Source organism: Thermobia domestica, chromosome 2, assembly GCF_964235325.1.
Source record: "Thermobia domestica chromosome 2, izTheDome1.hap1.1, whole genome shotgun sequence".
In the NCBI taxonomy this organism is placed as follows: Eukaryota; Metazoa; Arthropoda; class Insecta; order Zygentoma; family Lepismatidae; genus Thermobia; species Thermobia domestica.
In genome coordinates, this window is record NC_137455.1 from 129,513,788 (window position 1) to 129,539,072 (window position 25,285).

Below are 25,285 nucleotides of genomic sequence, written 5' to 3' on the forward strand. Positions count from 1 at the left end.
AGACAATATCTGTGTGGTAAGAAATTAGATAAAGCATTCAATTTTCTCTGCCTCATGTAAAATTAGACCACGGCCAAAACTAATATGGCTAGATTTATTAATTTTTGCCCCAAAACTTAACTTGTAATTTGAAGCAAGTACTTACTTCCAATTTCAGAAAAAGTCTCTCTTCTCTCTTTTTCCCTCTTTCTTTTATGTTCACTTTCTAAAATATGAAGAAGTTTGTGTAACAAGTACAAGATTGTAGTAGAAACAAAAAGAAAATATAGTCTGCAACACTGTAGTGGTGTCTGCAAACATATCTGGAGCCGATGTTGTTTTTTGTGAGTGGAGTTTTTTGAAAACTTAGTGTGGAAAGAAAAGTTTTTCAGTTGCAAAATTATCAAACTAGCAGCAGGTGCCTTGCGGCCTTTCAAATTATACAAACAAAAACAAGTTCAGTGTAATGAAACAAGTTTAGGAGAACTCTTCGCCGCATTCGCGATGACATGGTCAACTGCAGTGTTGCCACAATGTTACCAACCTCGTTAAAGAGAAAAGCTTCATTTACACCAAGATGCGCAAACTTTGAAATAGAGACCTTTTTTTAAAAAAGAATAATATCTTAGATTAAGCATAGAAAGTGCTAAGTGTGGCTCCCCTTGCTGGTCATATGTGGTTTACTTCATATATTTGTTTTCTCGCTGTACTTAATAAAAACAAGACAGGTGCGTGGAAGCAGAACTTGTTGACGAAGAAGTAGAGATTGCAAGAGTATTGAAGAATGTTTTACATAGACACGCACAGAGGTTTCACAAGATTGAATACCCATTTTTCTGCACCGCAGATTGTTCATTTGAGGTAGTACATGACTGCATTAACACAATAGCTTACAAGAAAATTTTTAGCCCTGTCTCCCTCAGCCTTGATGTATAATAGTGGTACGTTAAATTAGAAAAAAGCCTTTAAGTAATACGAGGGCTGTTGGGAAAATATCTGCAAACCACTACTTACAGCAGTGCTTGTGTTCCGTTATTATAACATTTGCAAGAATGAACCTTTCTATTTTTAAATTCTCTTTGACTGTTTAAGCTGAATCATTTTTTTCTTTGTTTCACAGCAGTTCGAAGAAATAGTTTTGTGTGACAAATGGAAATTTCTCGTGAACACTTTCGAGCAGTAGCGTAGCCAGGATGTGTGTTTGAGGGGGGCGCAAGTGCTGTTATAGGTACATATAGAGAAATTACAAACAAAAAATATATAAACATAAAAATATATAAAAAAAATTACAGACATCAAAGTACCAAAGTACATTGTCGGACCTCTTTGGGGGGGCCTCTGGGCTCCTCTTCCCTACGCCACTGCTTTCAAATAATGACTTCTTATCGTTTTAAACATACTTGACACCGCAACAATGCATCAAGTAACATCATTTGGCTTTTTATGATGTAACATCATACAATAGGACTGTGTACAATTGGTTTCCAATTTCTTGCATGATTGTACATTTCTCAGTGATGAATTTCATGAAGTTCATCCGTTCACGTCTGTCGTTGCCAGTAGCAGGCACGTAGCCAAGGGAGGGTCCGGGGGTCCGGAACCCCCCCTTCGAGACCAGAAATTAAAAAAAATAGGGAAGGATGAAACAAAATGAAATAAGAAAAAGAAGGATCAGCGTTTAAAATAAAAGAAAAATTTAAAAAATACAGGAAGCTTTTGGTTACTCTTTCTTATGATGAAATTTGTATTGCTTGCAATACATGGTTGCGAGGTGAGCGAGATAACCTGGAAGAGTCAGGGAATTTGAAATTTCTAGAAAAGTTGCGGAATTCTCAGAATTTCTGCTACTAGTCAGGCAGATTTCAAACTTCCGAAAGCATAGTGCCATTGAATAAGAGCCTGCACATTTTTTATCATAATTTTTCGTCATCGCGTCCTTGCAGAATCAAACATGTTATTTCAAAAAATAATTTTCTACTGCTCCTTTAACCTGCCATTTGAAACACACAGTAGTTGACGGAATAGTAAAAACAAAAATATATGTGGAAAGAAAGTTCTGTTAACATTTGATTCAACAGAGAAAGGAACGCATATATTGCAAAATATTTTACAAGACATTATTGACATTATTGTACTTTTTATAATAGTGAGTATGTACTTTTTATAATAGTTGAGGTCATAATGAAAGGAAAATTGTTATATTTGAATAAACAGAGGAAGGATGTAAATATTGTATAATCTTTTTCAATATATTTTTTTTTTATTCGAGATTTCTTCATATTTTTTAAAATACTTACCAACATATCCTCACAAACCAATATATGTTGATAGTAATGTAGTTTAGATTGATCGAGCTCCTGGGCCCTCAGAATTTCATGTCACGCCCCCCCCCCCCCTTCGTTATGAAATTCTGGCTAAATGAACCAATGAACCAGTAAAATTGTTTAGAATGATTGAGCCCCTGGTGTGATGACCACAGTATTTCATGTCACGGACCCCCCCCCCTCACGAAATCCTGGCTACGCGCCTGCCAGTAGTATTCATGCTGTGACATATCGCATGATTTAGGCATCCCTGAACACCTTGAGTAATGATACTTACGCAAGTTTTGTGAAAGATTCTGTTAATACGTGTATTACGATAGAATTTTCCAAACTATAGTCTTTGAAATAGTTTTGTGTAGTATGGTCTCGTCAGTTCTTGTAGTTCAAGTAAACGAAACTAAAATTAAGATGTAGGGGATATAGAACTACAAAAACATCCCTGGAATTTGTAAATTACAACCTGTAGGGCAGAGGTATTGAGTTTAGAACTTGCTTTGGTTTATAAATGAAATCGAATGCCTTTCAATTAGAAACAGATTGTGATTAAGAGGGTGAAAAAGGAGTTGAAGAACAAGGGATGAATTTAAGATAGGTAAAAATCTACAAAGCACTTGCTTGATACTTTGGGCGATTCTCCAACGATGTCTCTTCTTGTGTTGTTGTCTTCCGACGGGTACATGATGTCCATGCGATGAGGAGTCAGATGGCTTGAAAAGAGCCTCGCCGCGATGGTACGTCCTACATCCTCCCTCGGTCATTGAATCACTAGTTCAATGAAATCACCATATGTCTGATGAAGTGCAGAATGTGTAGATTGGCGTCACGAAAGAACAAAGTGCACACTTATTCATTAAGAAATATGTAAAAGGAAACGAATCAACACAAAATATAAATTGTTTGAATATGTAAATGAACCGGTTAGTTGCACTGAAAGGAAATAGAAATTCCAATATAATTTTAACATTAATCTGATAATGAGAATTCACTGTCCATGATTTCAAATAAATAGTTTATTATTTTCCCAGAATTTCAGTTCAATATGTTATGTCCAAAATTTATTATTGTTATTATTATTATTATTATTAGCTACATTTCTTGCATTCCTTTGGGTTATTTTATAAGAATATAACAGTAACATATACAATTAATTCGTTATAGTTTTACAAAATAATAATAATAATAGTAAAATATAATTAATATGATGTGCAACGACATCTGTAGTACAATATTTGAATACGTAGTATATATATATATATATATATATATATATATATATATATATATATATATATATATATATATATATATATATATATAATCAGTTTGGTCTGCCTGTGTGACATGGATGCAAAGAACGTGTATTGAATTTATGCGGATCAAACCCATGTATCCATCATCCAGCTTTAGTGCTTCCACCAGCACGGCTGGCTTGGCAGAAGAAAAATCTCTTATGAAACGATACGTTAGGAAGCTTGTTTCAAGATTTTCGCGCTGTTCTCAGGAAAAGAAAAAAAAATCAATACTTCGGAAATCGGAGAGAAGACAAGCGAGTCAGAGAGAGAGAGAGAGAGAGAGAGAGAGAGAGCAAAATGAAGAAATGGGAGAACTGAATAATATATCTAAAAAAAAAAAAAAAGAAAAAAGAAAGAAAGAAAAGAAAAACTCAAGAAGCAAAGTGTACTCAATTTCCTTTCCAGAAATTGAATAAGAGATTTTGAATTTCTAGGAATAGAATTTAATGATTGCTGTCTGGATAACAGAGGAAATAATACGGAAACAATTGTAGAGGCTATATTAAATACAGTGTTTGTAGCTAATATTGCTATCGGTACATATTCAATTAAGTGACAAAGTTAAACTCTACTGAAAAGTAAGAAATTTTGTTGGACTGTTAAAATCTTTATTTTCTTATATTGCTACTTTTTTTTTATACATATAGAGGATATTGAACAACATACAAAACTGTTCTAATTGACTTGGCTTGCAATTTCCATAAACCCTTAATCCTTAGTCGAAAAGTGGTAAAAGTATTTTTTTTTTAATTGAAAATGTTTAGCAATGAGCGTAATGACTTGTATTTGAACTTCAACTTAACTATTCTACGTATTTTAATTTCTATTTAAATAAAGCTGGTTATGAAGAGATCATTTAGAAAAAAAAAAAATCTTTATTAAACTCGTATCTTGATATTCAATTATTTAATATTCGTTGTACCACGACGTTTTGTAACGTATCTTCTATAGAAATTCATTGTATGATGATATTTTCTACTGTAATAAAAGAACTATTTTCTTTTCTTGTTTTTATTGTTTGAAATTGCCGGGCATTCATTTGTATTGTAATAATAATAATAATAATAATAATAATAATAATAATAATAATAATAATAATAATAATAATAATAATAATAATAATAATAATAATAATAATAATGCTACAGAACACTATAGTCTACTAGTTACAGCGTAGGTTCGATTTAATGGCGGTGCTTCCCAATTTTCGACGTTCACTTGGCGTCGTGAGGCAAAATGGGAAGTCACGTGAAAACAAGACGTGACAGCCACTAGGTCTATAGTACTCGCGCCGAGTCGTGAAGCTTGGGCTCTAAACCAATCATAGAAATATTTTGCTTGAGTTCTAACACATCGGAAAACTTCGGTACAATTCGTGGAGCCGCTTCCCGAGCGCACACTTGGGGAAACGTCAAACAGCTTAAATTCACCAACTATGTTGTCAAACTTTTAAGACATAGTAAACGTTTATATAAAAAAAAGCATTTAAAAATTAACAATAATAACACTGCACAACAATAACTACTGTAACAACTATTTTAAAATGGTAACAATAGCAAAAATAGTAACAACGAAAATATAACGCAACTAAAAAGAATTAACAAAACGGAACTTGACGCCAATCCGACAACACTATACTCTCGGGAGATGTTTTCTGTGTAGCTCAAGAGACGACACTGACAAAATGTGATGGGTGGGTGTTGACGACTGGAACACACCCTCGCGTTCTATTGGGTGGTGAAAGCGGTAGATCTGGATCAAGCTTCACGACTCGGCGCGAGTACTATAGAAAGCTACTGGTGATACACATATTAGAGACTGGGCGTCGCAGCGCGCTGAACATATGCTCGCTGCTAGCCCGGCGTAGCGACTTAATTCAGCCGGTCGCTAGCGGAATGCTCTGGAGTAGCTTAGACTCACAAATTGTCCGTTACGCCAAATGGTTTGATTTTGGTTCTGATTATTGACACATGACGTAATATTTAAAATATTCGTTTAGATATTAGGAATTAACTGCGCTCGCTGCTAGCCCGTCGTAGCGACGTAATTCAGCCGGTCGCTAGCGGAATGCTCTGGAGTAGCTTAGGCTCACAAATTGTCCGTTACGCCAAGTGGTTTAATTTTGGTTTTGATTATTGACACACGACGTAATATTTAAAATATTCGTTTAGATATTAGGAATTAACTGCATGGTAAGAGTTAACGTGCGCACACCCATTGGCAAGAGGGAGTTTATATTTCTAAGTAATCTCTCTGCAATTCCAGTAGATGACGCCACCAGCAGGGTTGACGGAAATATTTTCTCATGGAGGTAACAGATCTCAGTGTTACTTGCACGAATTCGGGAATTTCATCTCGACAAGATGAGGGGAAACGATTATTACACGTTTCTTCTGAATCATTGAACATACTGAAAAAGTTCAAAGTTTGACATATCGTGACCTTTCACTTGAAAGAATGTGAATCTGACGTGTACTTGCATGAATTCAATATGGAAGACGCAGAGGGATAATTCACAGGGAGAAGAGCGAGCAAAATATACACTGGAAACATATAAATCCTTGTTTCAACATGATTTGGGCATTTTTAACCGATTTGGAGGTTTTCAGTTTGACTATATGTATGTATGTATATTTATAGAGTTGTTAGCGGTTATATCAAGAGCTGTTGGTCATATTTCGATACGGTTTTTACAAATCGATTAATCTATTCCCAAAGAAGATTTTTACGAATAAAATATTTTTTAAAAAATAAACAATAATTAATTATTGAAAAAAATTCTGCAGCTCCAAATGAGAAGAAAATTGCATGCTAAAACTCGAAAATCAACAAAGCAAGGTGAGTTGCATATACGTAACGAAAAGATTAAGAATCCGTTTAAATCAGCTTTCTTCGAATTGTTTGACACTGGTCATGGATGTTTAGGTCACTGGCAATGTTATAACTTTATATGCCGATCGTGACCAACTTGCCAAAATATCATCTATTTTTTCTGTGATTGGTCGCCTACTGGACATCGAAATTTTCAGAACAAAAGCGACTGAACTCTCCTGTGGCTGTTGCTTTTGATAACGTATCTTCCCCATAGATAGCATAAATTTCTTAACGGGCCTGCGCAGCATTTGCATCTTTATCGAAATAGAATTATAAAATGTAGCTCAGTAATGTAGAAAGTTCACTCATCTTCACGGTGCAGTATCTTGCGTCTGAGTCTAAGAATTCAAACACATTTCGCGTATCTACCGTTGTTCAACAGAGTGTAAGACCAAATAATTTTTACTGATTTTCTTTGAATTGAGTAAAGCAAAGTTCCGTCATCTGTGACTACATAGAAAATGTGAAGTGTGCCAAATTAATATCATACGTATCAATTACAGTAAATATATTGTAAGTTATGTTGAACGGTATCTATTGCACCAAAATTAATTCTTTTAATTTTTACTTCAATGGTACGCCTGCTCGGATTAAAAACTAAGAAATAAACTAAAAAGATGTTTAAGTTAAATTATGTAAATGCATTAATCAATCCAATGAAACTTTCAGATTGCATAACTTGTTTATGGTCAGAAAAAAAAAAACAGCAGACAGTGAGTTTTGAAACGTTTTCGATTCTTCTAGTATTTGCTCAATTGTCATGTATAAATAAGTGTTCTTTTTTAAATAGTTTGCTCTCCGTGAGAGATTTAGCCATTCAATAAATTTCTACAGTCATGGAATAAAAAAAAGTCTGACCAGGATCGGTGGGAAATCTATTTCCGATCTTCTGCTTGGAGATGGAAAAAATCGTTCCTGAATTTGTCTGATACGTCCGTATGATTTCTAATAATTCGAGAATGGAAAATATTCATGCCCTCTGTCTTCTTGTTTTCCGCTTTTTCCCATGTTTGAGGTCGACGTTCCCATTTTTAATTCTTTTCCTCCACTGTGTTCTATAATTCCTGTACGAAAATAACTCATGCTCTTTGTAACGTACTGTAATGCGAGAACAAATAGTGCTCATGCTCTTTGTAACGCTCTGTAATCTGAGAACGAAAAGGACTCATGCTATCTGCAACACACTGTAATCCAAAAATGAAAAGTGCTCATGCTCTTTGTAACGCTCTGCAATCTGAGAACGAAAAGAGCTCATGCTGTCGGTAATATTCTGTAATCCGAAAACAAAATGAGTTCATACTCCCTTAATGCTTTATGGTCTGTAATGGGAAGAGATCATACTCTCTGTAATCCGAGAATGAAAAGAGCTCATGCTTTCTGTAAGACTCTGTAATCCGAGAACGAGAAGAGCTCATGCTTTCTCTAACGCTCTTAATCCGAGAGCGAAAAGACCTATCGGAAAACTGATCACAAATCTCTGTTTGCTCATTCTGTTTTAAGTATTGTATCTTATCTGCCAGTTCGTTGCCAGCAATCTATTGTGGGTAGATTGAGCCATATTTGGAGAATTAAAAGAGATATCGAAAAACAAATTTCAGATTCGTAATCAGCATCCTCAATTTACTAGGCCGTTTTGACATATTTATCAGTGGCGTCACCAGGAATCTACTTTTATAACTCTTCGACCAGACATAGTTCTAGACTAGGGTTGTTAATGGTAACGAATCCTAGGCATAAATGGGATAGGTTTTGTTCCTGTTTCGGAAAGTGTTATTAGGTCAATTTCTATTTTATTCTCTTAGAAAAATTTAATTTTTAAATTTTTAACTTGAGCCGCATGTTTCAACGTATTTTGCAGCATTAAAAATGAACTTATGAGTTAATCATTTTTCGTGTGATGTGCCATGTGTGGTAACGAACACGTGTGTTACCGTGTCTGACTTAAAGATATTTACATCGTTCATGTATTGTTAACATGGCAATAAAGTCGTGGATTTTTTTCCCTTCATTTTGTAGTTTGATCCATTTGTCATTGAGTTACAACTCTTTTTAGTTCAGATTTACATGATTTCGTTCTTGTTTCAAACATTTATATATTTTATTAACAACATCTAATACTAATAATCACTGTGCAGGATTTGTTCAAAGTAACATAATTCGTTAAGTTAAAAACGAATCATTTTCGTTATCGTTTTCGTAAAATTTAGAAAATAAAAATTCATTAATTCTGTTCGCCTCCGCTTCCCCTTCGAAGTTACAAAGTAGAAGATATTTTAATTTTGCTCCTCCGAGTGAAAAGCTAACCGTGAAGAATAGAATGAAAGATGTCCTTACAATGCTTTATAACTTATATTTTCGTAATGCCATTGCTATACAATATTTTCGCTCTTTTCTTTTTCGTTCATTTAAAATGAATCGTAATTGCAGACAAATAAACGTAATTTTTGATTCTAGGATAGTGGAAGATAATAATAGGTGTCAATACTTATGCTTACTTGCTGTTGATACCAAAATAAACTTTTCCGCACTATGACATCGATTTGCCAGTGACTTTTTTTTTTTTTTTTTTTACTTATCTATATATACTTATAAATATCCCCACCACATCAATATCGAGCTTTACAAGTATGATTTTAAAATATGGGTTTTCAATTTTGTTGCCACTGGTTTTTATTACTTTAGAAACTTTTACAGAAAATTCTAAAAGCCCATAAAGAATATAGCGAGTGACATTTCGAACCTTGGTTTCAGTGTTTGCTGGTGTCTGTCATTGACGCTGCCAGACAACATATACTACATACGATCATGATTCCTTAGTTAACTGGTGACAAAGATGTGATGCATGTATTTCCGTGTCGCATTTATTGTCTGGATAACAGCCCTATGAGTGAGAAAGAAGAAATGAGACAGCAAGAAGAGAAGAGGGGTGGGTGAAAATGTGTGTGTGAACAAACGCACCTGGTCTCCCAAATCAGTTGTCGCTAACGTCACATGCATCTCGGCGTCTTTCCGTATATTTTTTCTTTTTTTGATTGCTTAGAGCTTCTGTTAGAATCTGAAAAACATGGGGAGGGATATTTTAAAAAGCGGACTCTACTTCATCCTCTGTTTCCATGGTGATGAGTATGAAAAAGAGAGAGATGGGAAAACTAAACAACTGTTAAAAACATGATGTGAGTCAATAGATAGAGTTAGTTTCTTTCACAAAATTAAATCACTGACACAACGATACAAAGCCTTTCACATGTTTACGAACCCTTGTTGTGCTCTTCAAACACATATTATGTATTGACAAATGATCGTGTCTATTGCAAACATCAAAATATTCTGTGTTAATGGAAGTCAATGTTGTCAATGTAAGTATTAGTATTGAGTTGGCTATACAATGGAGTTGCCTTCCATTTTCTTTTAAGGAATGCTGCCCAGCTATATATTTTTTTCTAAACTCTTTCCGCGCTATTCTTTTTACTCAAAAAATTAGCCTATTTCATATTTGCCATGGAGTAAATTGAATCTTAAAGCTGTTGATGGTATTTATACTGGTTTGCACATTTATATATTGTTGGTATCGTATTTGGATAGAACGATCCATTAAGTTTTACTGTATTTTCTACAAGTATATTGCTCTGTCTTGGTTATGTCTTTGGTGAACTACCAAGTTCAATGGTAGAAAACTGCTGAATTGAACCTAGGAAATCACTCCTGAATAAAATTCAGAACTTCAATACAGAGAATCTATTGTTCGAATCTCTGCCAAATACTTGTCATCTGTGGAGCGGACTCTTTTTAATTCTGTGATTAACGGAAGAAACGGAGACCCAACCATGACCAAAATGTGAAGTATGTAGATCCACTCAAAATCTCACTCAGTATGATACAACTTTTACCAAAGGCCAACAGACATACTTGCTATTAAAAACGGGAAATAGATCCATATTGTGAGAGTAAAAGCTTAAATATATTATTTTATTTGGACAAAGTTAGTTCCTCACGAAATTTTTTTACTGATTTCAAATATGGTGAAATGCTGTCTTGTTATTTGCGAATATTTATTCTCATTTTTTGGAATTTTCTCTATTTGATGATATTGTGAATAATTCACTTTTAGCAGTATAAATATGAATACGTTTATAATCTCTTTTTCATTGGTATTGTGAATGATGTCGCTCTGTATAAATTATTGTCCTTTTCATCTCTATTCGTTTTGTAGAATCAGCATCAGCTGTTTATACGAGGGTTAAATCATAAGTAACTATAACTATTTTTTTTTCGAATGATGCATAGCAGGACAGATCGAAGATACACATTGAAAAGCTTATGGCATGAAATGTGAGTGGTCCTACCAGATGGTATATGTGAGTATAACTGCATGTCTGAGCACGCTTCGAAGTTCAGTACACAAAGGATATATAAAGAACTTAAAATGATTTTACATTAGAATCCATCACTTGTAAACTTAAAATACAACTGTATTACTTTGTATTTAATTCTGTCGCCTCAGAAATTTGTTCTTTATAAACATATTTTCATGGAAAGGATTGAAGTTTGCCTGTAAATCTTCCAAAATGTGGTGCGCCAGAACAACACCTGTACCACTCGTTATTTTTAAATGAACAGATTTTTAACTGAAAATTTTAATAAAGACATCCTCGTATTCATAATCGGCACACAAAATTATCTGGCCTTCATCACTTTTAAGGCCGTATTCGTGGTTACTTGCACGCCTTCAGGGAGGATACGTAGCAAAAATAAAAACATCTTGTATCTACAGGTAAGAACATACTGGTTTAAGAAAAAAACGTCAATCTATATGCTAAACCTACTAGATAAAAGAGATAAGAATTTATAAAAAATAGAAAAGTAGTAATAAACTTACAAACGTAAACATTTATTTTTTTTTACATATACAAAATAAAATAAATCTATGCGTACTTATCTAAACGGATATCTTGGGATGGCGAACATGGATTCGCCAATTTTCCTCTTCAGTTTTCCGCAAAATAGTAGTACAAACGCATTTGAATCAAAACAAATGTAAACGTGCACAATAGCAAAGCACACACTACTCTTTCCTTCACCATGTGCTAACCGAGAGCGTTACTTTCGAAATTTCCACTTAGGTGATGACAGATTGACTGGTTAGTTCCGTTGTCGGTGGTTGGGAGGCGCTACTGTTCCCCAAGTTTCCAGCTTTTCGCGGAGTTTGTGGTCTGTATATCCTTTGTCTGTGGTTCAGTAGGTGAGCGACACTGGTCTGGGATGAAGGTCACGAAGAGTGAACAACGTGCGTATGAGAAAGTAGCATTTGTCCGCGGCAGAAATGCACGGAAATGGCACAGGGTGCCCGTGCTATACCCTGTCGAACAATAGTGAGATAGACAGCAGCTTTCAAACGATGCAGAATGTCCACTACCGATCTGTGATGCAATGGATGTCCTGTGTTGCAGACAAGGATGTATGGGTGAGTGCTGGAAGAGTACTTACGTGATAATAGATGCTGAATACTTACGGAACTAGAGGCGCAATTAGGATCTGATCCCGAAAGTGCTGGGAAACGTTTTGCTAACAAACTAGACGCTCTGACATCGTTTCGACGCAAGGAGGCTCACATTAGCGCTTCACGTCAAGCGAATGGTATTCATTGCTGGCAACTGACGATCAATGAACTTGGAAACTACTTCGAAGGTTGCTGAACGTCTAGGGTAATTTGGAGAACATGTACTGTGTACGATTGTAATATCTGTGTAAATTGTTTTGTATAACAGTTGCTCATACGATTATAAACCAATGTTGTCGGGTTGTTTGTGTTTTGCTTATTCCCTAACAGAACCTTCTTCTGATAAAACCATTCGACGGCCCATGTCAGATTTCGAACGTGCATCTTCGATCTGTCCAGCTACGCCCATTTGAAAGAGAAAAATAGTTGCCATGATTAATGATCGCTCGTAATACTTGCAATGTTGTTTGCGAGTAATATTTACGGTCCTTTTCCTTCGTTCTTTCTGCATAGTTTAGTACGTGAATCCTTTTGTTGCTTGATGGTAAAGACTTTAGAAAAGAAGGTTCTTTTGGCTATAAGCTGAGTTAGGTAGGAACTTCCTGCTGTAATATGTTCCGTATCATACGTACGAGGGGAGGTACTTCGTCGGCAATTGGAATTACAGCAGAGCAATGTAACTAACGAAAGTCGGAATGACTTTATACAGTATATAGGTCAATTGGTGAAAATTCCCTCTTATGACGGTTATGAACCTTATAGAGCAGATTTATTCTTGAAACAGTTAAAAAATGTTGAAAGGTATTACAAGTGAAATAATAACAAACTCAAAGATATTTTACCAACATGTTTGACAGACATAGCTTTCGATTGGTTTCAAAATTATAAGGAAAATAGTACATATAACGAAAAATCTTATGAAGCTGTGACGAAAGATATAATTTTTACCTTTAGATGAATATCTTCTGCACCTTTAATAATATAAGACATATTGCTTAGATCTAAACAGTCTGGTAAAAGTACATGAATGTAGTTGCTGACAAGCAATTGAAGACCTCGATGCAAGATGGGAATAGCTCCAATTGCGGATTTGATTCACAATTGAAACACAACACGGTTAAAACGGAATTTATTTTCATTTAGCCTCCAAACATTTTGTAAAGAAATGTAATATTATAGGGGTAGAACATTTCTTTGCAAAAGGTTTGGAGGCTAAAGTAGAGTAAATAGATTTACAATAATATTTTATTTCAATCCTGAACCAAATGTAAAATTGAAGCTGTCTCTTCTTGCACAGACGCCTTCAATTCACCTCAGCAAACGAATTGATTAAACATTTGAATAGTGTAGATTGAAAAGAAATTATGTTAAAGGAAAGTAAGGAACAACAGTAAAAAATTAATACTTACGTACCATATCCATTTATTCCGCAAGGAATGTGTTATTGTTTTACTAATACTTTTTGTATGTCTTGCCAGACATAATGGTTACTTTATAATATGAAGCATGCAAGAAGGATGTTTCTAACTCTAATTCTCAAATAGATATTGACAAAGTGTGTAAAAAATATGCAGAATTTTGTGTTAGCTCATGTGGTATCTATGAAAGATAAGAAAGGATACAACAATAATTACAAGAATATGCCACAAGATCAGAATTATTTTAATGGGGAGAACGAAGCACAAGGTAGTTCGAGCAGCAATCAACATTAAGGTCAAAATAAATCTGATTAGCACAAACGGATAATTTATAGGTCTTGGAAAGGATCTAATCATATTGCAAGATTTTGTTGAGCTCCTAAACAAACTTTAAACTAAAATTATCTACGGCTAATAGGAGAAGTCTGATAAATCATCAAACGAACAAAATCAAAGTTATGTCGTATCATTGTTAAAATTAATGAAACGCAACAAAACTTAATAACTGATACTGAGGCAGTTATTTGTATTTGGCCTGAACATTTGGTTCCAGATGACATGAAGGGTGTAAAAATTACTAGCCATCTTATAGAGGTATCTGGTGCTAAAATTATTTCAGAGGAAGTAATATTTTTGAAGTTTTTTTTAAGCAAGAAATCTCATATTTATGGTTTTAGAATTATATCTTTGAATTCTAAAACATAATCACAATGCTTGTACGTATTTTCTTTGCGAATTTGGCATTGAAATTGCATAGATATGTAAACCTCCTAACTCGATGTTTAGAAATTGTCAGACAATACAGTTAAACTTTAATGAATTGTTCTTTCCAAGTATGATACAAACAATATATATACACTGAGAAAAATCCGTTATCTGGATAGTGGTATATTGTACAAATGTAAGGAATCCATAAATTTACTACGGAAATCTGTATCTACGGAGCATACACTATCCATATGCTACATACATACTGCCTATTTCCCGCTTAGATGCTACATCATGCCACTGCAGGATGTCTGACATCTAACAGTCTTTCATATATTACATACATATCCGTGTGTTCCATACGTCAGCTATGTATTATATACGTCCATCTATATATCCTGATCACCTATATACAGTTCTTTCTTCATTCGGAAGTACGTATAGATAGAACACTTATTCTTAAACTATTATAAAATATACGTTTCCAGTTATATGTTTGCTGCAGGATATTACATATAGCCGTACGTTAAGTCCAAAAACTACAGAATTAACGCATGTAAGCTACATTATTACTTTCGTTACTCCATTGTGTTTTTTTTTTCTCTGTTTACAATAACTATGTTTTTTATTAAATGTTAATATGATTGGGTACTTGAACACTTTCTTAATGAAATTCTGCATACGACATTTATGGACAGCATTCTGTACGTAGGTTTTATCCTGTTTCCCACATTTTTATTCAATAAACCATCTCATAATTATTCACTTTCATTTATCACCCGTCTTTTTTTTTTAGCCTACAAAACATAAACGAGCAACGTGAAATTGTTAAAGGGTCACTGTTTAATTGACCGGGAATAGTGTGGTGACTCAGTGCTTTTGTGTTCAGTTTCGGGTCGTAGTTTTGATTCTCGGCTTTTAAAATGTGATATAATAGTGTACAGTAAGAGACACCTCTGGATGATACACTTTTGCCGTAAATTTTCATATGGGTGTACCTTCCAGAAGTGTCCCTTACTGTACAAAGATCCTTACCTAAGGTTACCGTATTGTGAAACTTCAAAATGCAAACACATTTCCATCTGGTTAACTTGTTAATATTAACTTTGACAAATTAATAAGTTTTATCTTTTACTTTAAAGTTTGCTTTTAAAACGTTAAGAAAATTACATGGAATGTATGGAACATACGAGTGATTAAACGCAACACTTAACACAGCATCAAGTTGATTTTGATGATTTATATTTTTCAATAAATATAGTCTCTCTCTCTCACACACACACACTCACTTTTTTTTTTTTTTTTTGACAATTTCTTCTTTGAATACAAACAGTCAAACATATTTTTACGTGTGAAATAAATGAATTTGAATTGACAATACACTTGTGTTTGGAAATGCATTCACTTTCAAAATCAGGGAGTTTCATAAAATGTATGCATACGGAAATGTTTACCCTCACATTCCAGATATGTCCTCATAAATGTTGTCATATAATAACCCTATCTTTGCTTAAAATATTTCGAAGAAATCGTATTATGCTCTGATATGGTGCAGGAGTTATTAACATTGAAAGAGATAGTAGGTTATTCGGGTTACGTCTAAAACTGAGATAATACTAATTTCTACTATGTCGTGGTCTGTATAGTCAGCTTTCATCATAGATAAATAATTATTCTTTGATAATCTCCTTTGATTCTAGAGACCCCGCTTCAATCTTTAGTGCTAACTCATGTAAATCGAGTTCTACGTTAAACTGCAAGGTAGATCAATGTCGCACATACACTTCGTGTTAAAAAGGGACACTACACTTCAAATATTTTTAATTTTTAAGGGATTGAGTTTACCAAACACAGTTTTATATATTTACTCAGTCTGTCCGTGAATCCGTCCGAGAGACTCAAAATCTCAAAAACTACTTGATAGTTTACCATTGATTCTCTCCAGGATGTAGAAGGTCAGACGTTAGTAATCGAGCTTGTTGATGGAGCTGATTCATCCGATTGATCTCAAGATATGAGGGATCAAAAATCAGTTTCCCATGGGATTAATTATGAATATCATCCTTGTTCGATAGATTACTCGCAGTGCTGTTGAGAATATTAGGTTAGTATAATGCTTAGGATACAAAAGTATTATTCTCTCCCAGCTAATGCAACGCTAAAATGAAACTAAATGATTTCCTACCCTTCAAATCTTCACACTTAAGTATTTTCTATTTTCAAATATTCATTATTCTTAACATATATTTAATTTAACTAAAATGCTATATTTAAACCTAGGCTTGGTAAAATTTAGCTCATTAAGAAGTTTACTACGTGTCATATATCTGTATGATACTTGCTGCAAGTGTGTCAGATAGTGTACAGTATATTTTTAAAGATGGTAAACGACTGAGAATAGAGTAGCAAATCAATAATATTTGAATTTTGGTCGCGAGGAAAGATGGCCCACACTGTCTCTCAACTATTATAGTACTGTCGTACTATTATAGTAAAATACTTACGTTGTTATTCACATATCTAATTTTAAAAATTAATGTTGTGTGTTTCAATTAATTAATATTCATTATTTCATTTAAATCTAATGGAGTACCTTTCTCTCTCGTTTTCTATAACTCTTTATTTAAGTGGTTCCACTTGTTATGCGTATTCAATTTGTTTATTTATTAATTTTTCAGAATGACGGCTCCTACAGCATAGATAAGGAAAAACATGCACAAGCCTTGTGTCCATATGATCCTCAACACAACAGCACAGCTGTTTATGTTGGTAAGTACAAGTTTTTTCACATGTTATAATCTGACGGAAGGAGGAAAAAGTCGGTGAGTTTGGTGTTTGATCTTGCCCAATCTTTTTGTCCAGATTGGATATTGGTGGAAGTAGTGTGTATACAAGGTGTCTGTTGGTCACGAAATTCGCAAAAAAAAATCACGAAATCAGAAAACGCCATGAAAGTCAAGAAAAAGTCATGAAAATTAGCTTTTGGGTCACGATTTTTTTTATTTGTACAATTAAAATACAGACTGGAAAATTTTGTTCTATAAAAGGTCAAAGTTCACCTCCAAAAATGTCTGTAGTCGGCTTTTGACGCTACCAAATCGCAAGTAGAGTACGTTTCTATCATATGTATGAAAATTCGGCCTAATTTACACCCAAATTCGCTCTTGAGAATGTTACGAAATTTTATGGTTTGGCAAAGAAAAGGTCACGAAAAAGTCACGAAATTTCATAGAATTTCAGTAGACACCCTGGTATATGATGTATATTCTTTATTAAGTTGAAGACTGCGTCTCATACATATTTGAAATAAACAGAATAGAAAATAAGTGTTTTCCCCGCAACGTTTGCTGACGTTCATAACGTTACAATACAGGCAATTGAAAGTTTTCTCGAGGGTTTGAAACTGCTACCAGGAGAAGTATGATAGATCTTATGTCTATGGTTTTTCTACTCAGGTTACTTCATGTGGCTAAAAGCAAGCAATTCTGCACGAAAAGAAAGCCGGAAAAGCTGTAGCGTCTGCTCACATGTACGTAGTTTTTCTAAATGTGGAGAATCTAGCCACAAAATTACAACATTTTGTTCACTCGAGTACTCTCTGCCTAGTAATGACGAAGCACTTTCAATGGGTTCCTGAATTCTAGCTATTTGTAAGCCATGTCGCGTTATTAACATTCTTATGTTAAACTCACACAGACTATTTCGAATACGTAAAATATGTAGCTCTACAAACTTGTTTTAAAAAACACCCATCTCTTTAAAAGGACATACTCTTACAATTGTATTTAGAACAATTTCATATTTTGGTTTTAAATAAAGAGTAAATAGTTTCAATTAATGGATAAGACTACAGGACTTTTAAAATAGAGATTGTGCATATTTTTAGACTTCCAAACTATACTACGGACAAGTATGAGAAGATTTAATAGAGTAGTAAAGCCTGCCTTCTTGGCAACAGGTATTAGAGCAAAGACGTAAGAAATAGTTATATATATATATATATATATATATATATATATATATATATATATATATATATATATATATGAATTCAGATTCCCGAAATAGTTTTCATTTTTCTTAACTCTCTATTCAAACCGGAAGTGTTAGAGTGACCATTTTTGCTAGTCATCGGAATTGAGTGATAATGTTTGGTTTCAACATTGATCATGTTAGAACGAAAACTGTAATAGATAGCGAGAAGAGGTTTTCTGAAATAGATTGGCTGTCCCAAAAAGCATATTCCATCTTCGCCCTGAGCTCCTTCGTGGCTAAGCGGTTAGCGTACGCGCCTTTGGCGTGGGAGACCCGGGTTCGATTCCCGGCGGAGCTCATGTGGTTCGGATTCCACGTTAATCAGTAGGTCCACGTCTCATATAGCCTCGCTGCTGAACGGGACGCTAAGCTAAAATCAACTCAACTCAACTCCATCTTCGCCCTTATCGCTTACCAATACCGGAACTTGTAGAAATTTACCACTTCCGGTTTCAATGGTGATCTCTATAAAGAGCTCGTTCGTAGGTAAGCGCTTAGCGTACGCGCCTTTGGCGTGGGAGAACCGAGTTTGATTTCCGGTGGGAGTTCATGTACTGAGAAAAATCCGTTATCCAGACAGTGGTATATTGTATATACAAATATATGGGATCCATATATTTACTACGGAAATCTTTAGGGAGCATACTTTATTCACATGCTACATACTTACTGCCTTTTTCGCGCTTAGATGTTACGTCATACCGCTGCAGGATGACTGATATCTAACAGCCTTCCGTATATTACATACGTGTACGTATGTTACATATGTCAGTTATATGTTATGTACGACCATCTGTATTTGAGATCCTTCTGCCAATGCACAGTGCTTTCTTTCATACGGAAAATACGTATAGATGGAACACTTATACGGAAAGTATTATAAATCATACATTTTCAGTTATACATTTGATGCACGATCTTACATATCGTACGGCGTGCAGTCCGAAAACAACAGGATTTACACATGTAACCTACGTATTTACATATGCTACATAGTTTTTTTCTCTCTGATTGGTTCGGATTGCACGTTAAGCTGTAGGTCCACTTCTCATATAGCGCGCTGGTGAAAGGGACGTTAAACCAGAAATCAAATTAAATCAGATAATTAATTTCTATGGTCAGAAGTAGCGAGATACAGGTTTGTTATATGGATTCAGAAAATCCCAAGAGTAGATTGCATATTTATTCGTATCGGCATATCCAAACTGGAATTTATAGAAATCTACAATTTCCTGTTTCAAAAACTGATTACCGTAAAGAGAAACTGTAATTGAGTCAGAAGCTGCATTTAATATCGATTCAATGTCACAGGAGTAGTTCTCTCCCCTTCCCTTATCTTGCTACAAAAACAGGCTGCAGAAATGTGCTACAATTTCCGGTTTCAATTCTGGCCTCTTTAGAACAAAAACGGTATTAGATACCGAGAAATTGCTTTTTTTATATATCGATTCAGTTATCAAGAATAGGTTTCATGTCCTACGTCATCTCTCTGTGGCGATCCGAAGTCATGGGTGTACGACTTCCGGTTTCAAGATTGAAGTCCCATAGTTTTGAAGTCTACCATAATTTCACAATAATAAATGAAACATACTTATCTTAGCAAGATTCTATGTATAAAAAAAAAAAAACTTTGTCAAGGAGTCTTTTGGTAACTCGCTTTTACCATAATTTTATTTTAAATACTGGAACATTATATACGTCCTTGATCTGAAGGGTAAGCTCAACTCCACTTTCTTTGAATTTTGTTGAATGACTTAAAGACAATGAAGAATATCAAAAATTCAGAAAGTGATCCAAATAGTGTCTACAAAACGATATTAAACAAACAAATAACCATTTCGAGACCTTTTCTTGTAGACTAGAAATTTGGGTGTGCTGTTTGTGACGTCGTTATTGTTAGGAATCCAAATTAATACACTATCCGGAGAGTGTTGAAAACAATTATTAGTTCATGCATGGTCTGTCCAATAAATACGCGAACTGAGTTAGTAGAGTGACCTTGAGCTGAAGTTAAACCAAGGCTAGCTGAAAACTAGAGGTGACATGGCATTCGTTTTGTGGTGTCCTGTTTTTGTTCGTGTCGACGGTGGATATTAATGAACTGATGGAACAACGAATCAATATTAAATATTTGGTTAAACTGAGAAAACCTCTCAGGAAATGTTAAGGGTTGTTTATGGAAATAATACACTGAAGAAATATCTTTTCAAGTGGATCAGGCGTTTCCGTAAGGGCCGTGGAGACTGCAAGAATAAGGCCAGGACAACCGTCGATCTCTTGTATTGAAGTCAACATTGGACATGTACGGTCTCTTGTGCTTTCCGATCGTCGCTTAACTGTCTGGGTGATTGTTGATCAACTGTATTTAGGAAAATCATTTGTGCACACGATTTTAAGAGAATATTTAATTGAGAAAATTGCGTGCAAAAATTGTCCCAAATTTGCTAACACCTGACCAAAAGCCGAAAATCGAATTCTGCACCGATAGTAAAACTCCATTCAAATTTCCGGTTTTCTTCAAAGTATCATCAATTGTGACGAATCATGGTTGTACAAGTACGGAATGGAAAGCAAAATGCGAATCACGAATGAAAAAAAAATGTTTAAAAGGCCGGTCAAAAATCAAAGTCATGCTGCTCGTGTTTTTGACATTCATGGTGTTGTCTACCATGAATTTCTACCTCCAGGACAAACAGTGACTGGTGCCTTCTATGTGGAGGGTCTCAAGCGCTTGAGGGATCGTATGCGTCCGAATTTGTGTGGTGGTGATGGATGGTCGTTGTATCATGACAACGCTCCTGCACATTCATCAGTGATTGTTAGCGAGTTTCTGACCCGTAATTCGATCACAACGTTAGATCACCCTTCCTACTTACCAGACTTAGCCTCCTGCAATTTGCTTTTATTTTCGAAATGTAAAATAGTTATGCGAGGGGGGGGGGGGCACTAGGACGACGTAAAGACGATAAAACATGAAACGACAAGTCAATCTGAAGAGCATGACTTCTAAAGACTTCCAGAGACGTTTTCAACAATGGACATGGAGGTGGGGCAAGCGTATTGCCACAAATTGGGAGTATTTTGAAGGGGATGAGATTAGTATACTCTAATTTTGTAGAATATAGTGTTTATGACATCAGTCCGCGGTACAGACCACATATAATATCGTTTTGTAGATACTAACTGGCTTACTTTCTACATTTTTATATATTTTTTATTGTCTTTGTAACGTGTCTCGATGGGCGCCGTTCTGGGCCGCTGGATATTAGATCCAGGACAACTATATAATGAATTTAAGGGGTTAGAGTTGTTAATCTTATATTATCTTTCCAAAGAAATAATACTGGTATTTTATCAGATCTAGAGGTAATACTTATGGAACTGTAATAATTTAGCCTTAAAATTCAAATATATTAATTAGGCTCTTACGAACTATCCTAGTCTTATTTAGTTTTATAGGTGATTCAATAGCTGGATCTTTTTAACTGAAAATCAGTAATTAATCTTTTCTTATTTTATTTTGTAAAACAAATTTCAACTAACAAAAAAAATATCGAAAAAACAGATTAAATAATATAACAATTGAAGAATATTAACAGTTATGAAATATCTTTGAGTATATTCTCCTTTTATACAAGACAACACGTGTTCAAGTAGGTCAAAAAGGTACATTAACTGACACTACTTAATTACTTCAATATTATAATAAATCGTTGAAAAACTAATTCCTTTTAGAATTCCTTCTTAATTCATAAAGAATTTATAACAATTTAATATATCTTTGGTGAAAACATCATTCTCTCCCAGCGAGGTGTTCAACAAGGCGACCCCCTAGGACCTGCTTTATTTGCGTTAACACTTCAATCTATTGTCAGCAACATCAATACTGAGTTAAACATTTGGTATCTCGACGATGGAACTATAGCTGGGGATAAGGAAGATGTTCTGGAAGCTTTGACAAAGATCCATAATCAATCTCGCGAGATTGGATTAAATCTCAATTTCATTAAGTGTGAAGTTGGTTTCCTGGGAGTCTCAAACGAACAGGCTAACACCCTGTACACCTTTCTCAACGAAGTCGCACCTGGAATTCAACTTTTATCACCAGACAGAGCCTCCCTTTTAGGTGCAGCACTAAACACTGACACTCTACGCATCGTATTACTAGACAAAATATCCAATTTAGATTTCTTTTTTACTCGCCCATGTAAGATTTCTGCACACTCAGCTGTCTATCTCTTACGGGCCTCAATAGCAATACCTAGACTGTTATATTTCCTTCGTAGTTCTCCATCCTGGCGCGAGACAGATCTTCTGAATCAATACGATAATTCCATCCAACTTGGCCTAGAATCTCTTCTCAACTGCTCTCTTACGGATAGGTCATGGCTACAGGCATCTCTCCCAGTGGATCACGGAGGTCTAGGTATTTGTCGAGCCCTTGATTTGGCCACTCCATGTTTCCTTTCTTCCATTCATAGCTCTATGCCATTGATCACTTCTCTTCTTCGCCAGGATATTCATCAAGATTCTGAAGCTGAGATTAATGATTGTATCTCCCAGTGGAGATCGTGCGGCGGACTTGCTCTACCTGAAGAAGTTTACAATCTTCATGGGACGCTTCTCTTATAAACTCCAGATTTTCTTCTCTTCTTCAGTCCTCCGGCAATCCTGAGGATAAGGCACGTCTTCTAGCTACTTCATCCCCTGAAGCAGGTGCCTGGGTACAGGCTATTCCATCTCCATCCCTAGGGCTGCATCTTCCCGACGAAAGTTATCGAATCGCTTGTGCGTTACGTTTAGGAGCAGATGTCTGCGAACAACACCGGTGCCTTGCTTGCGGAAGTTTAGTGGATAAGAAGGGTATACATGGCCTCTCATGTCTTCACAGTGCTGGCAGATACTCTCGTCACTCAGATGTTAATGATCTCATCATGAGAGCCCTCATCTCTTCTGGAACGCCTTCCGTGAGAGAGCCAATGGGGTGTAGTCGTTCTGACGGCAAAAGACCTGATGGAATGTCTTTGGTGCCATGGAAACGAGGGAAGGCTTTAATATGGGATTTCACTTGTGCCGATACTCTAGCCCCCTCTAATCTTCGTACTTCTTCCACAAAAGCTGGGATGGTCGCAACTCGTAGAGAATCTGAAAAGAGACGAAAATATAACAACCTCCTGGACAAATACCACTTCATCACCATCGCCATCGAAACTTGTGGGTCCTGGGGTCATGAAGGACTAAATTTTATTAAAGAAGTTGGGCGCCGAATAACTCTCAAAACAGGCGACACTCGAGCTTCAGCCTTTCTTATACAGAGATTAAGTATGGCTGTGCAAAGAGGGAACGTAGCAGCGATGCTAGGAACGCTTCCACCGGGAAAGGCACTGGAAGAAATCTTCCTTCTGTAACCACCCTCCTCTCACCAAACTCTCGCAATTTCTGTTTATTATAACAATGTTTAATAGTTCAGACTGTTACAATACTTAGTTGAAGTATTAAAATTGTTTATACGTAAAAAAAAATCATAATGAAATAAAGTCTCTAAATATTAACTAAATCTTACTATGGAATATAATTTGAATAAATTACTAGTATTTTTATGAAAATGTTTAACACTCACCATTGGACCATGACCAGACTATTATAACACACCAAATATATATATATATATATATATATATATATATATATATATAACACTATAACAACTTCGTGAGAACTTTTACACTTTTAACTAATACACCAATTAGAACACTTGAACTATAAGAGCAATAACTGTATTCCGAGGAATTTAAATATAAGATATAGAACCAGTATTAATTCGATGTGCCCAGTTCTACATTTCGTTCCGAATGGCCGCTTAAGTAACCCGCAGCTCATTCGAAACTCAGTAGTTCTTAAGTTTTCCTCTAGAGGCGCTGCATATGCCGAGTGTTCGGATGTTTTACATAACCTCTAGGATAACATGATTTCGCTTTTTTTTTATATATAACCAAAAATAAAGTGTGATAAAAGTTATCACACGCAACATCTTTAAGTTATTCAATAAAATTACAAAAAAGTGGGGGTACACTTTCCGAAGAGCCTGAATCTTAGTTATTGCGTGTCTTGTTGTCAGCTAAAACAATTTCACGAAGAAAACACACAGAGGATATTTTAGCTTTAGAATCCCAAGTAAACAGGTCGTCCCAAGGAGAGTAGGGCTTCTCGAACCCACTTAGTAATTTATTTATATAATTAAAGATAAATGGCTTATTTTAAGTTTTGTTAGTCCATAATATGTATTCTCGTACATAAAACTTATTTCGTTTTGTGTACAGGAACTACAGTATTCTTTGTTGATGTCGAGCTGAGAAGGAAGTTACTTAAAACAGACGCATTTGCCACCAATAGCACAAACTGTTGCCTGGTTGGGCAGAGTGGTTAGATACATTCTTTCGTTAATTCAGAGACATGGGAGATAAAATTACCTTTGATATTCTAACCAGATAATAGTATGGTACTTAAATTAAATTTGTTACATCTTCAAATGAAATAGTCCGAGGTAATTCCAAGGGGAGAAGCTCTTCGGACCCTCCATCCTAATTGCTAAGCCATTTATAAACTCTTTTTTTTTTTAATCAATATCGCAAACTAAGTAACCGTATCTAACAAATAACTAAAAAACGAACAATTGGCTGAGATTCCTAGGGTTAGTGAAACCTTTAAACGTTAAATGTAACCAGCTCATGCAGCTAAATGCGTCAAATATTTTTGACGTAATTAATGTCTCCCTGGAGACTAAAAACATTTCTTTTTTCCCTTCTATCTTTCTCATAATTAAGTAAGTGTACTCTGAGACTATGAATGTGACATAAAAGAAGAATTGTTAACGACTGTAAAATTTGTCATTAGAATATAATCTGGAAAACGCATAGAGTATACTTGACCGGGCTAGTGAAAATAACTTACTCGGAAATTTTCCAAAGTTAACCAAGCTGAAGTTCGTAGTAAAGCCACTAATTTAGATGCAAGACAAGAGCTGTGCTGTTTAAATGGCGAGTGGCTTATTCACGAAATGTCTTAATACAACTCGTACGAATTACGAAACAGTGATCGTAACGTGCGCTTTATTGCTCCCAAATGTTCAATTGTGTGGCAAATTTTTGGGATTAAAGA

At 35.1% G+C, this 25,285-nt stretch overlaps 1 protein-coding gene across 1 annotated transcript in view; it reads left to right on the plus strand.

Moving 5' to 3' along the window:
• The window catches only part of Sema1a (semaphorin 1a), a 500,910-nt gene that overhangs the window by 274,148 nt on the left and 201,477 nt on the right, over positions 1 to 25,285 (plus strand). The window contains exon 5 of the mRNA XM_081745959.1: positions 16,771 to 16,861. Coding sequence (XP_081602085.1) covers positions 16,771 to 16,861 — 91 coding nt within the window. The remainder of the gene's footprint in view (positions 1 to 16,770; positions 16,862 to 25,285) is intronic.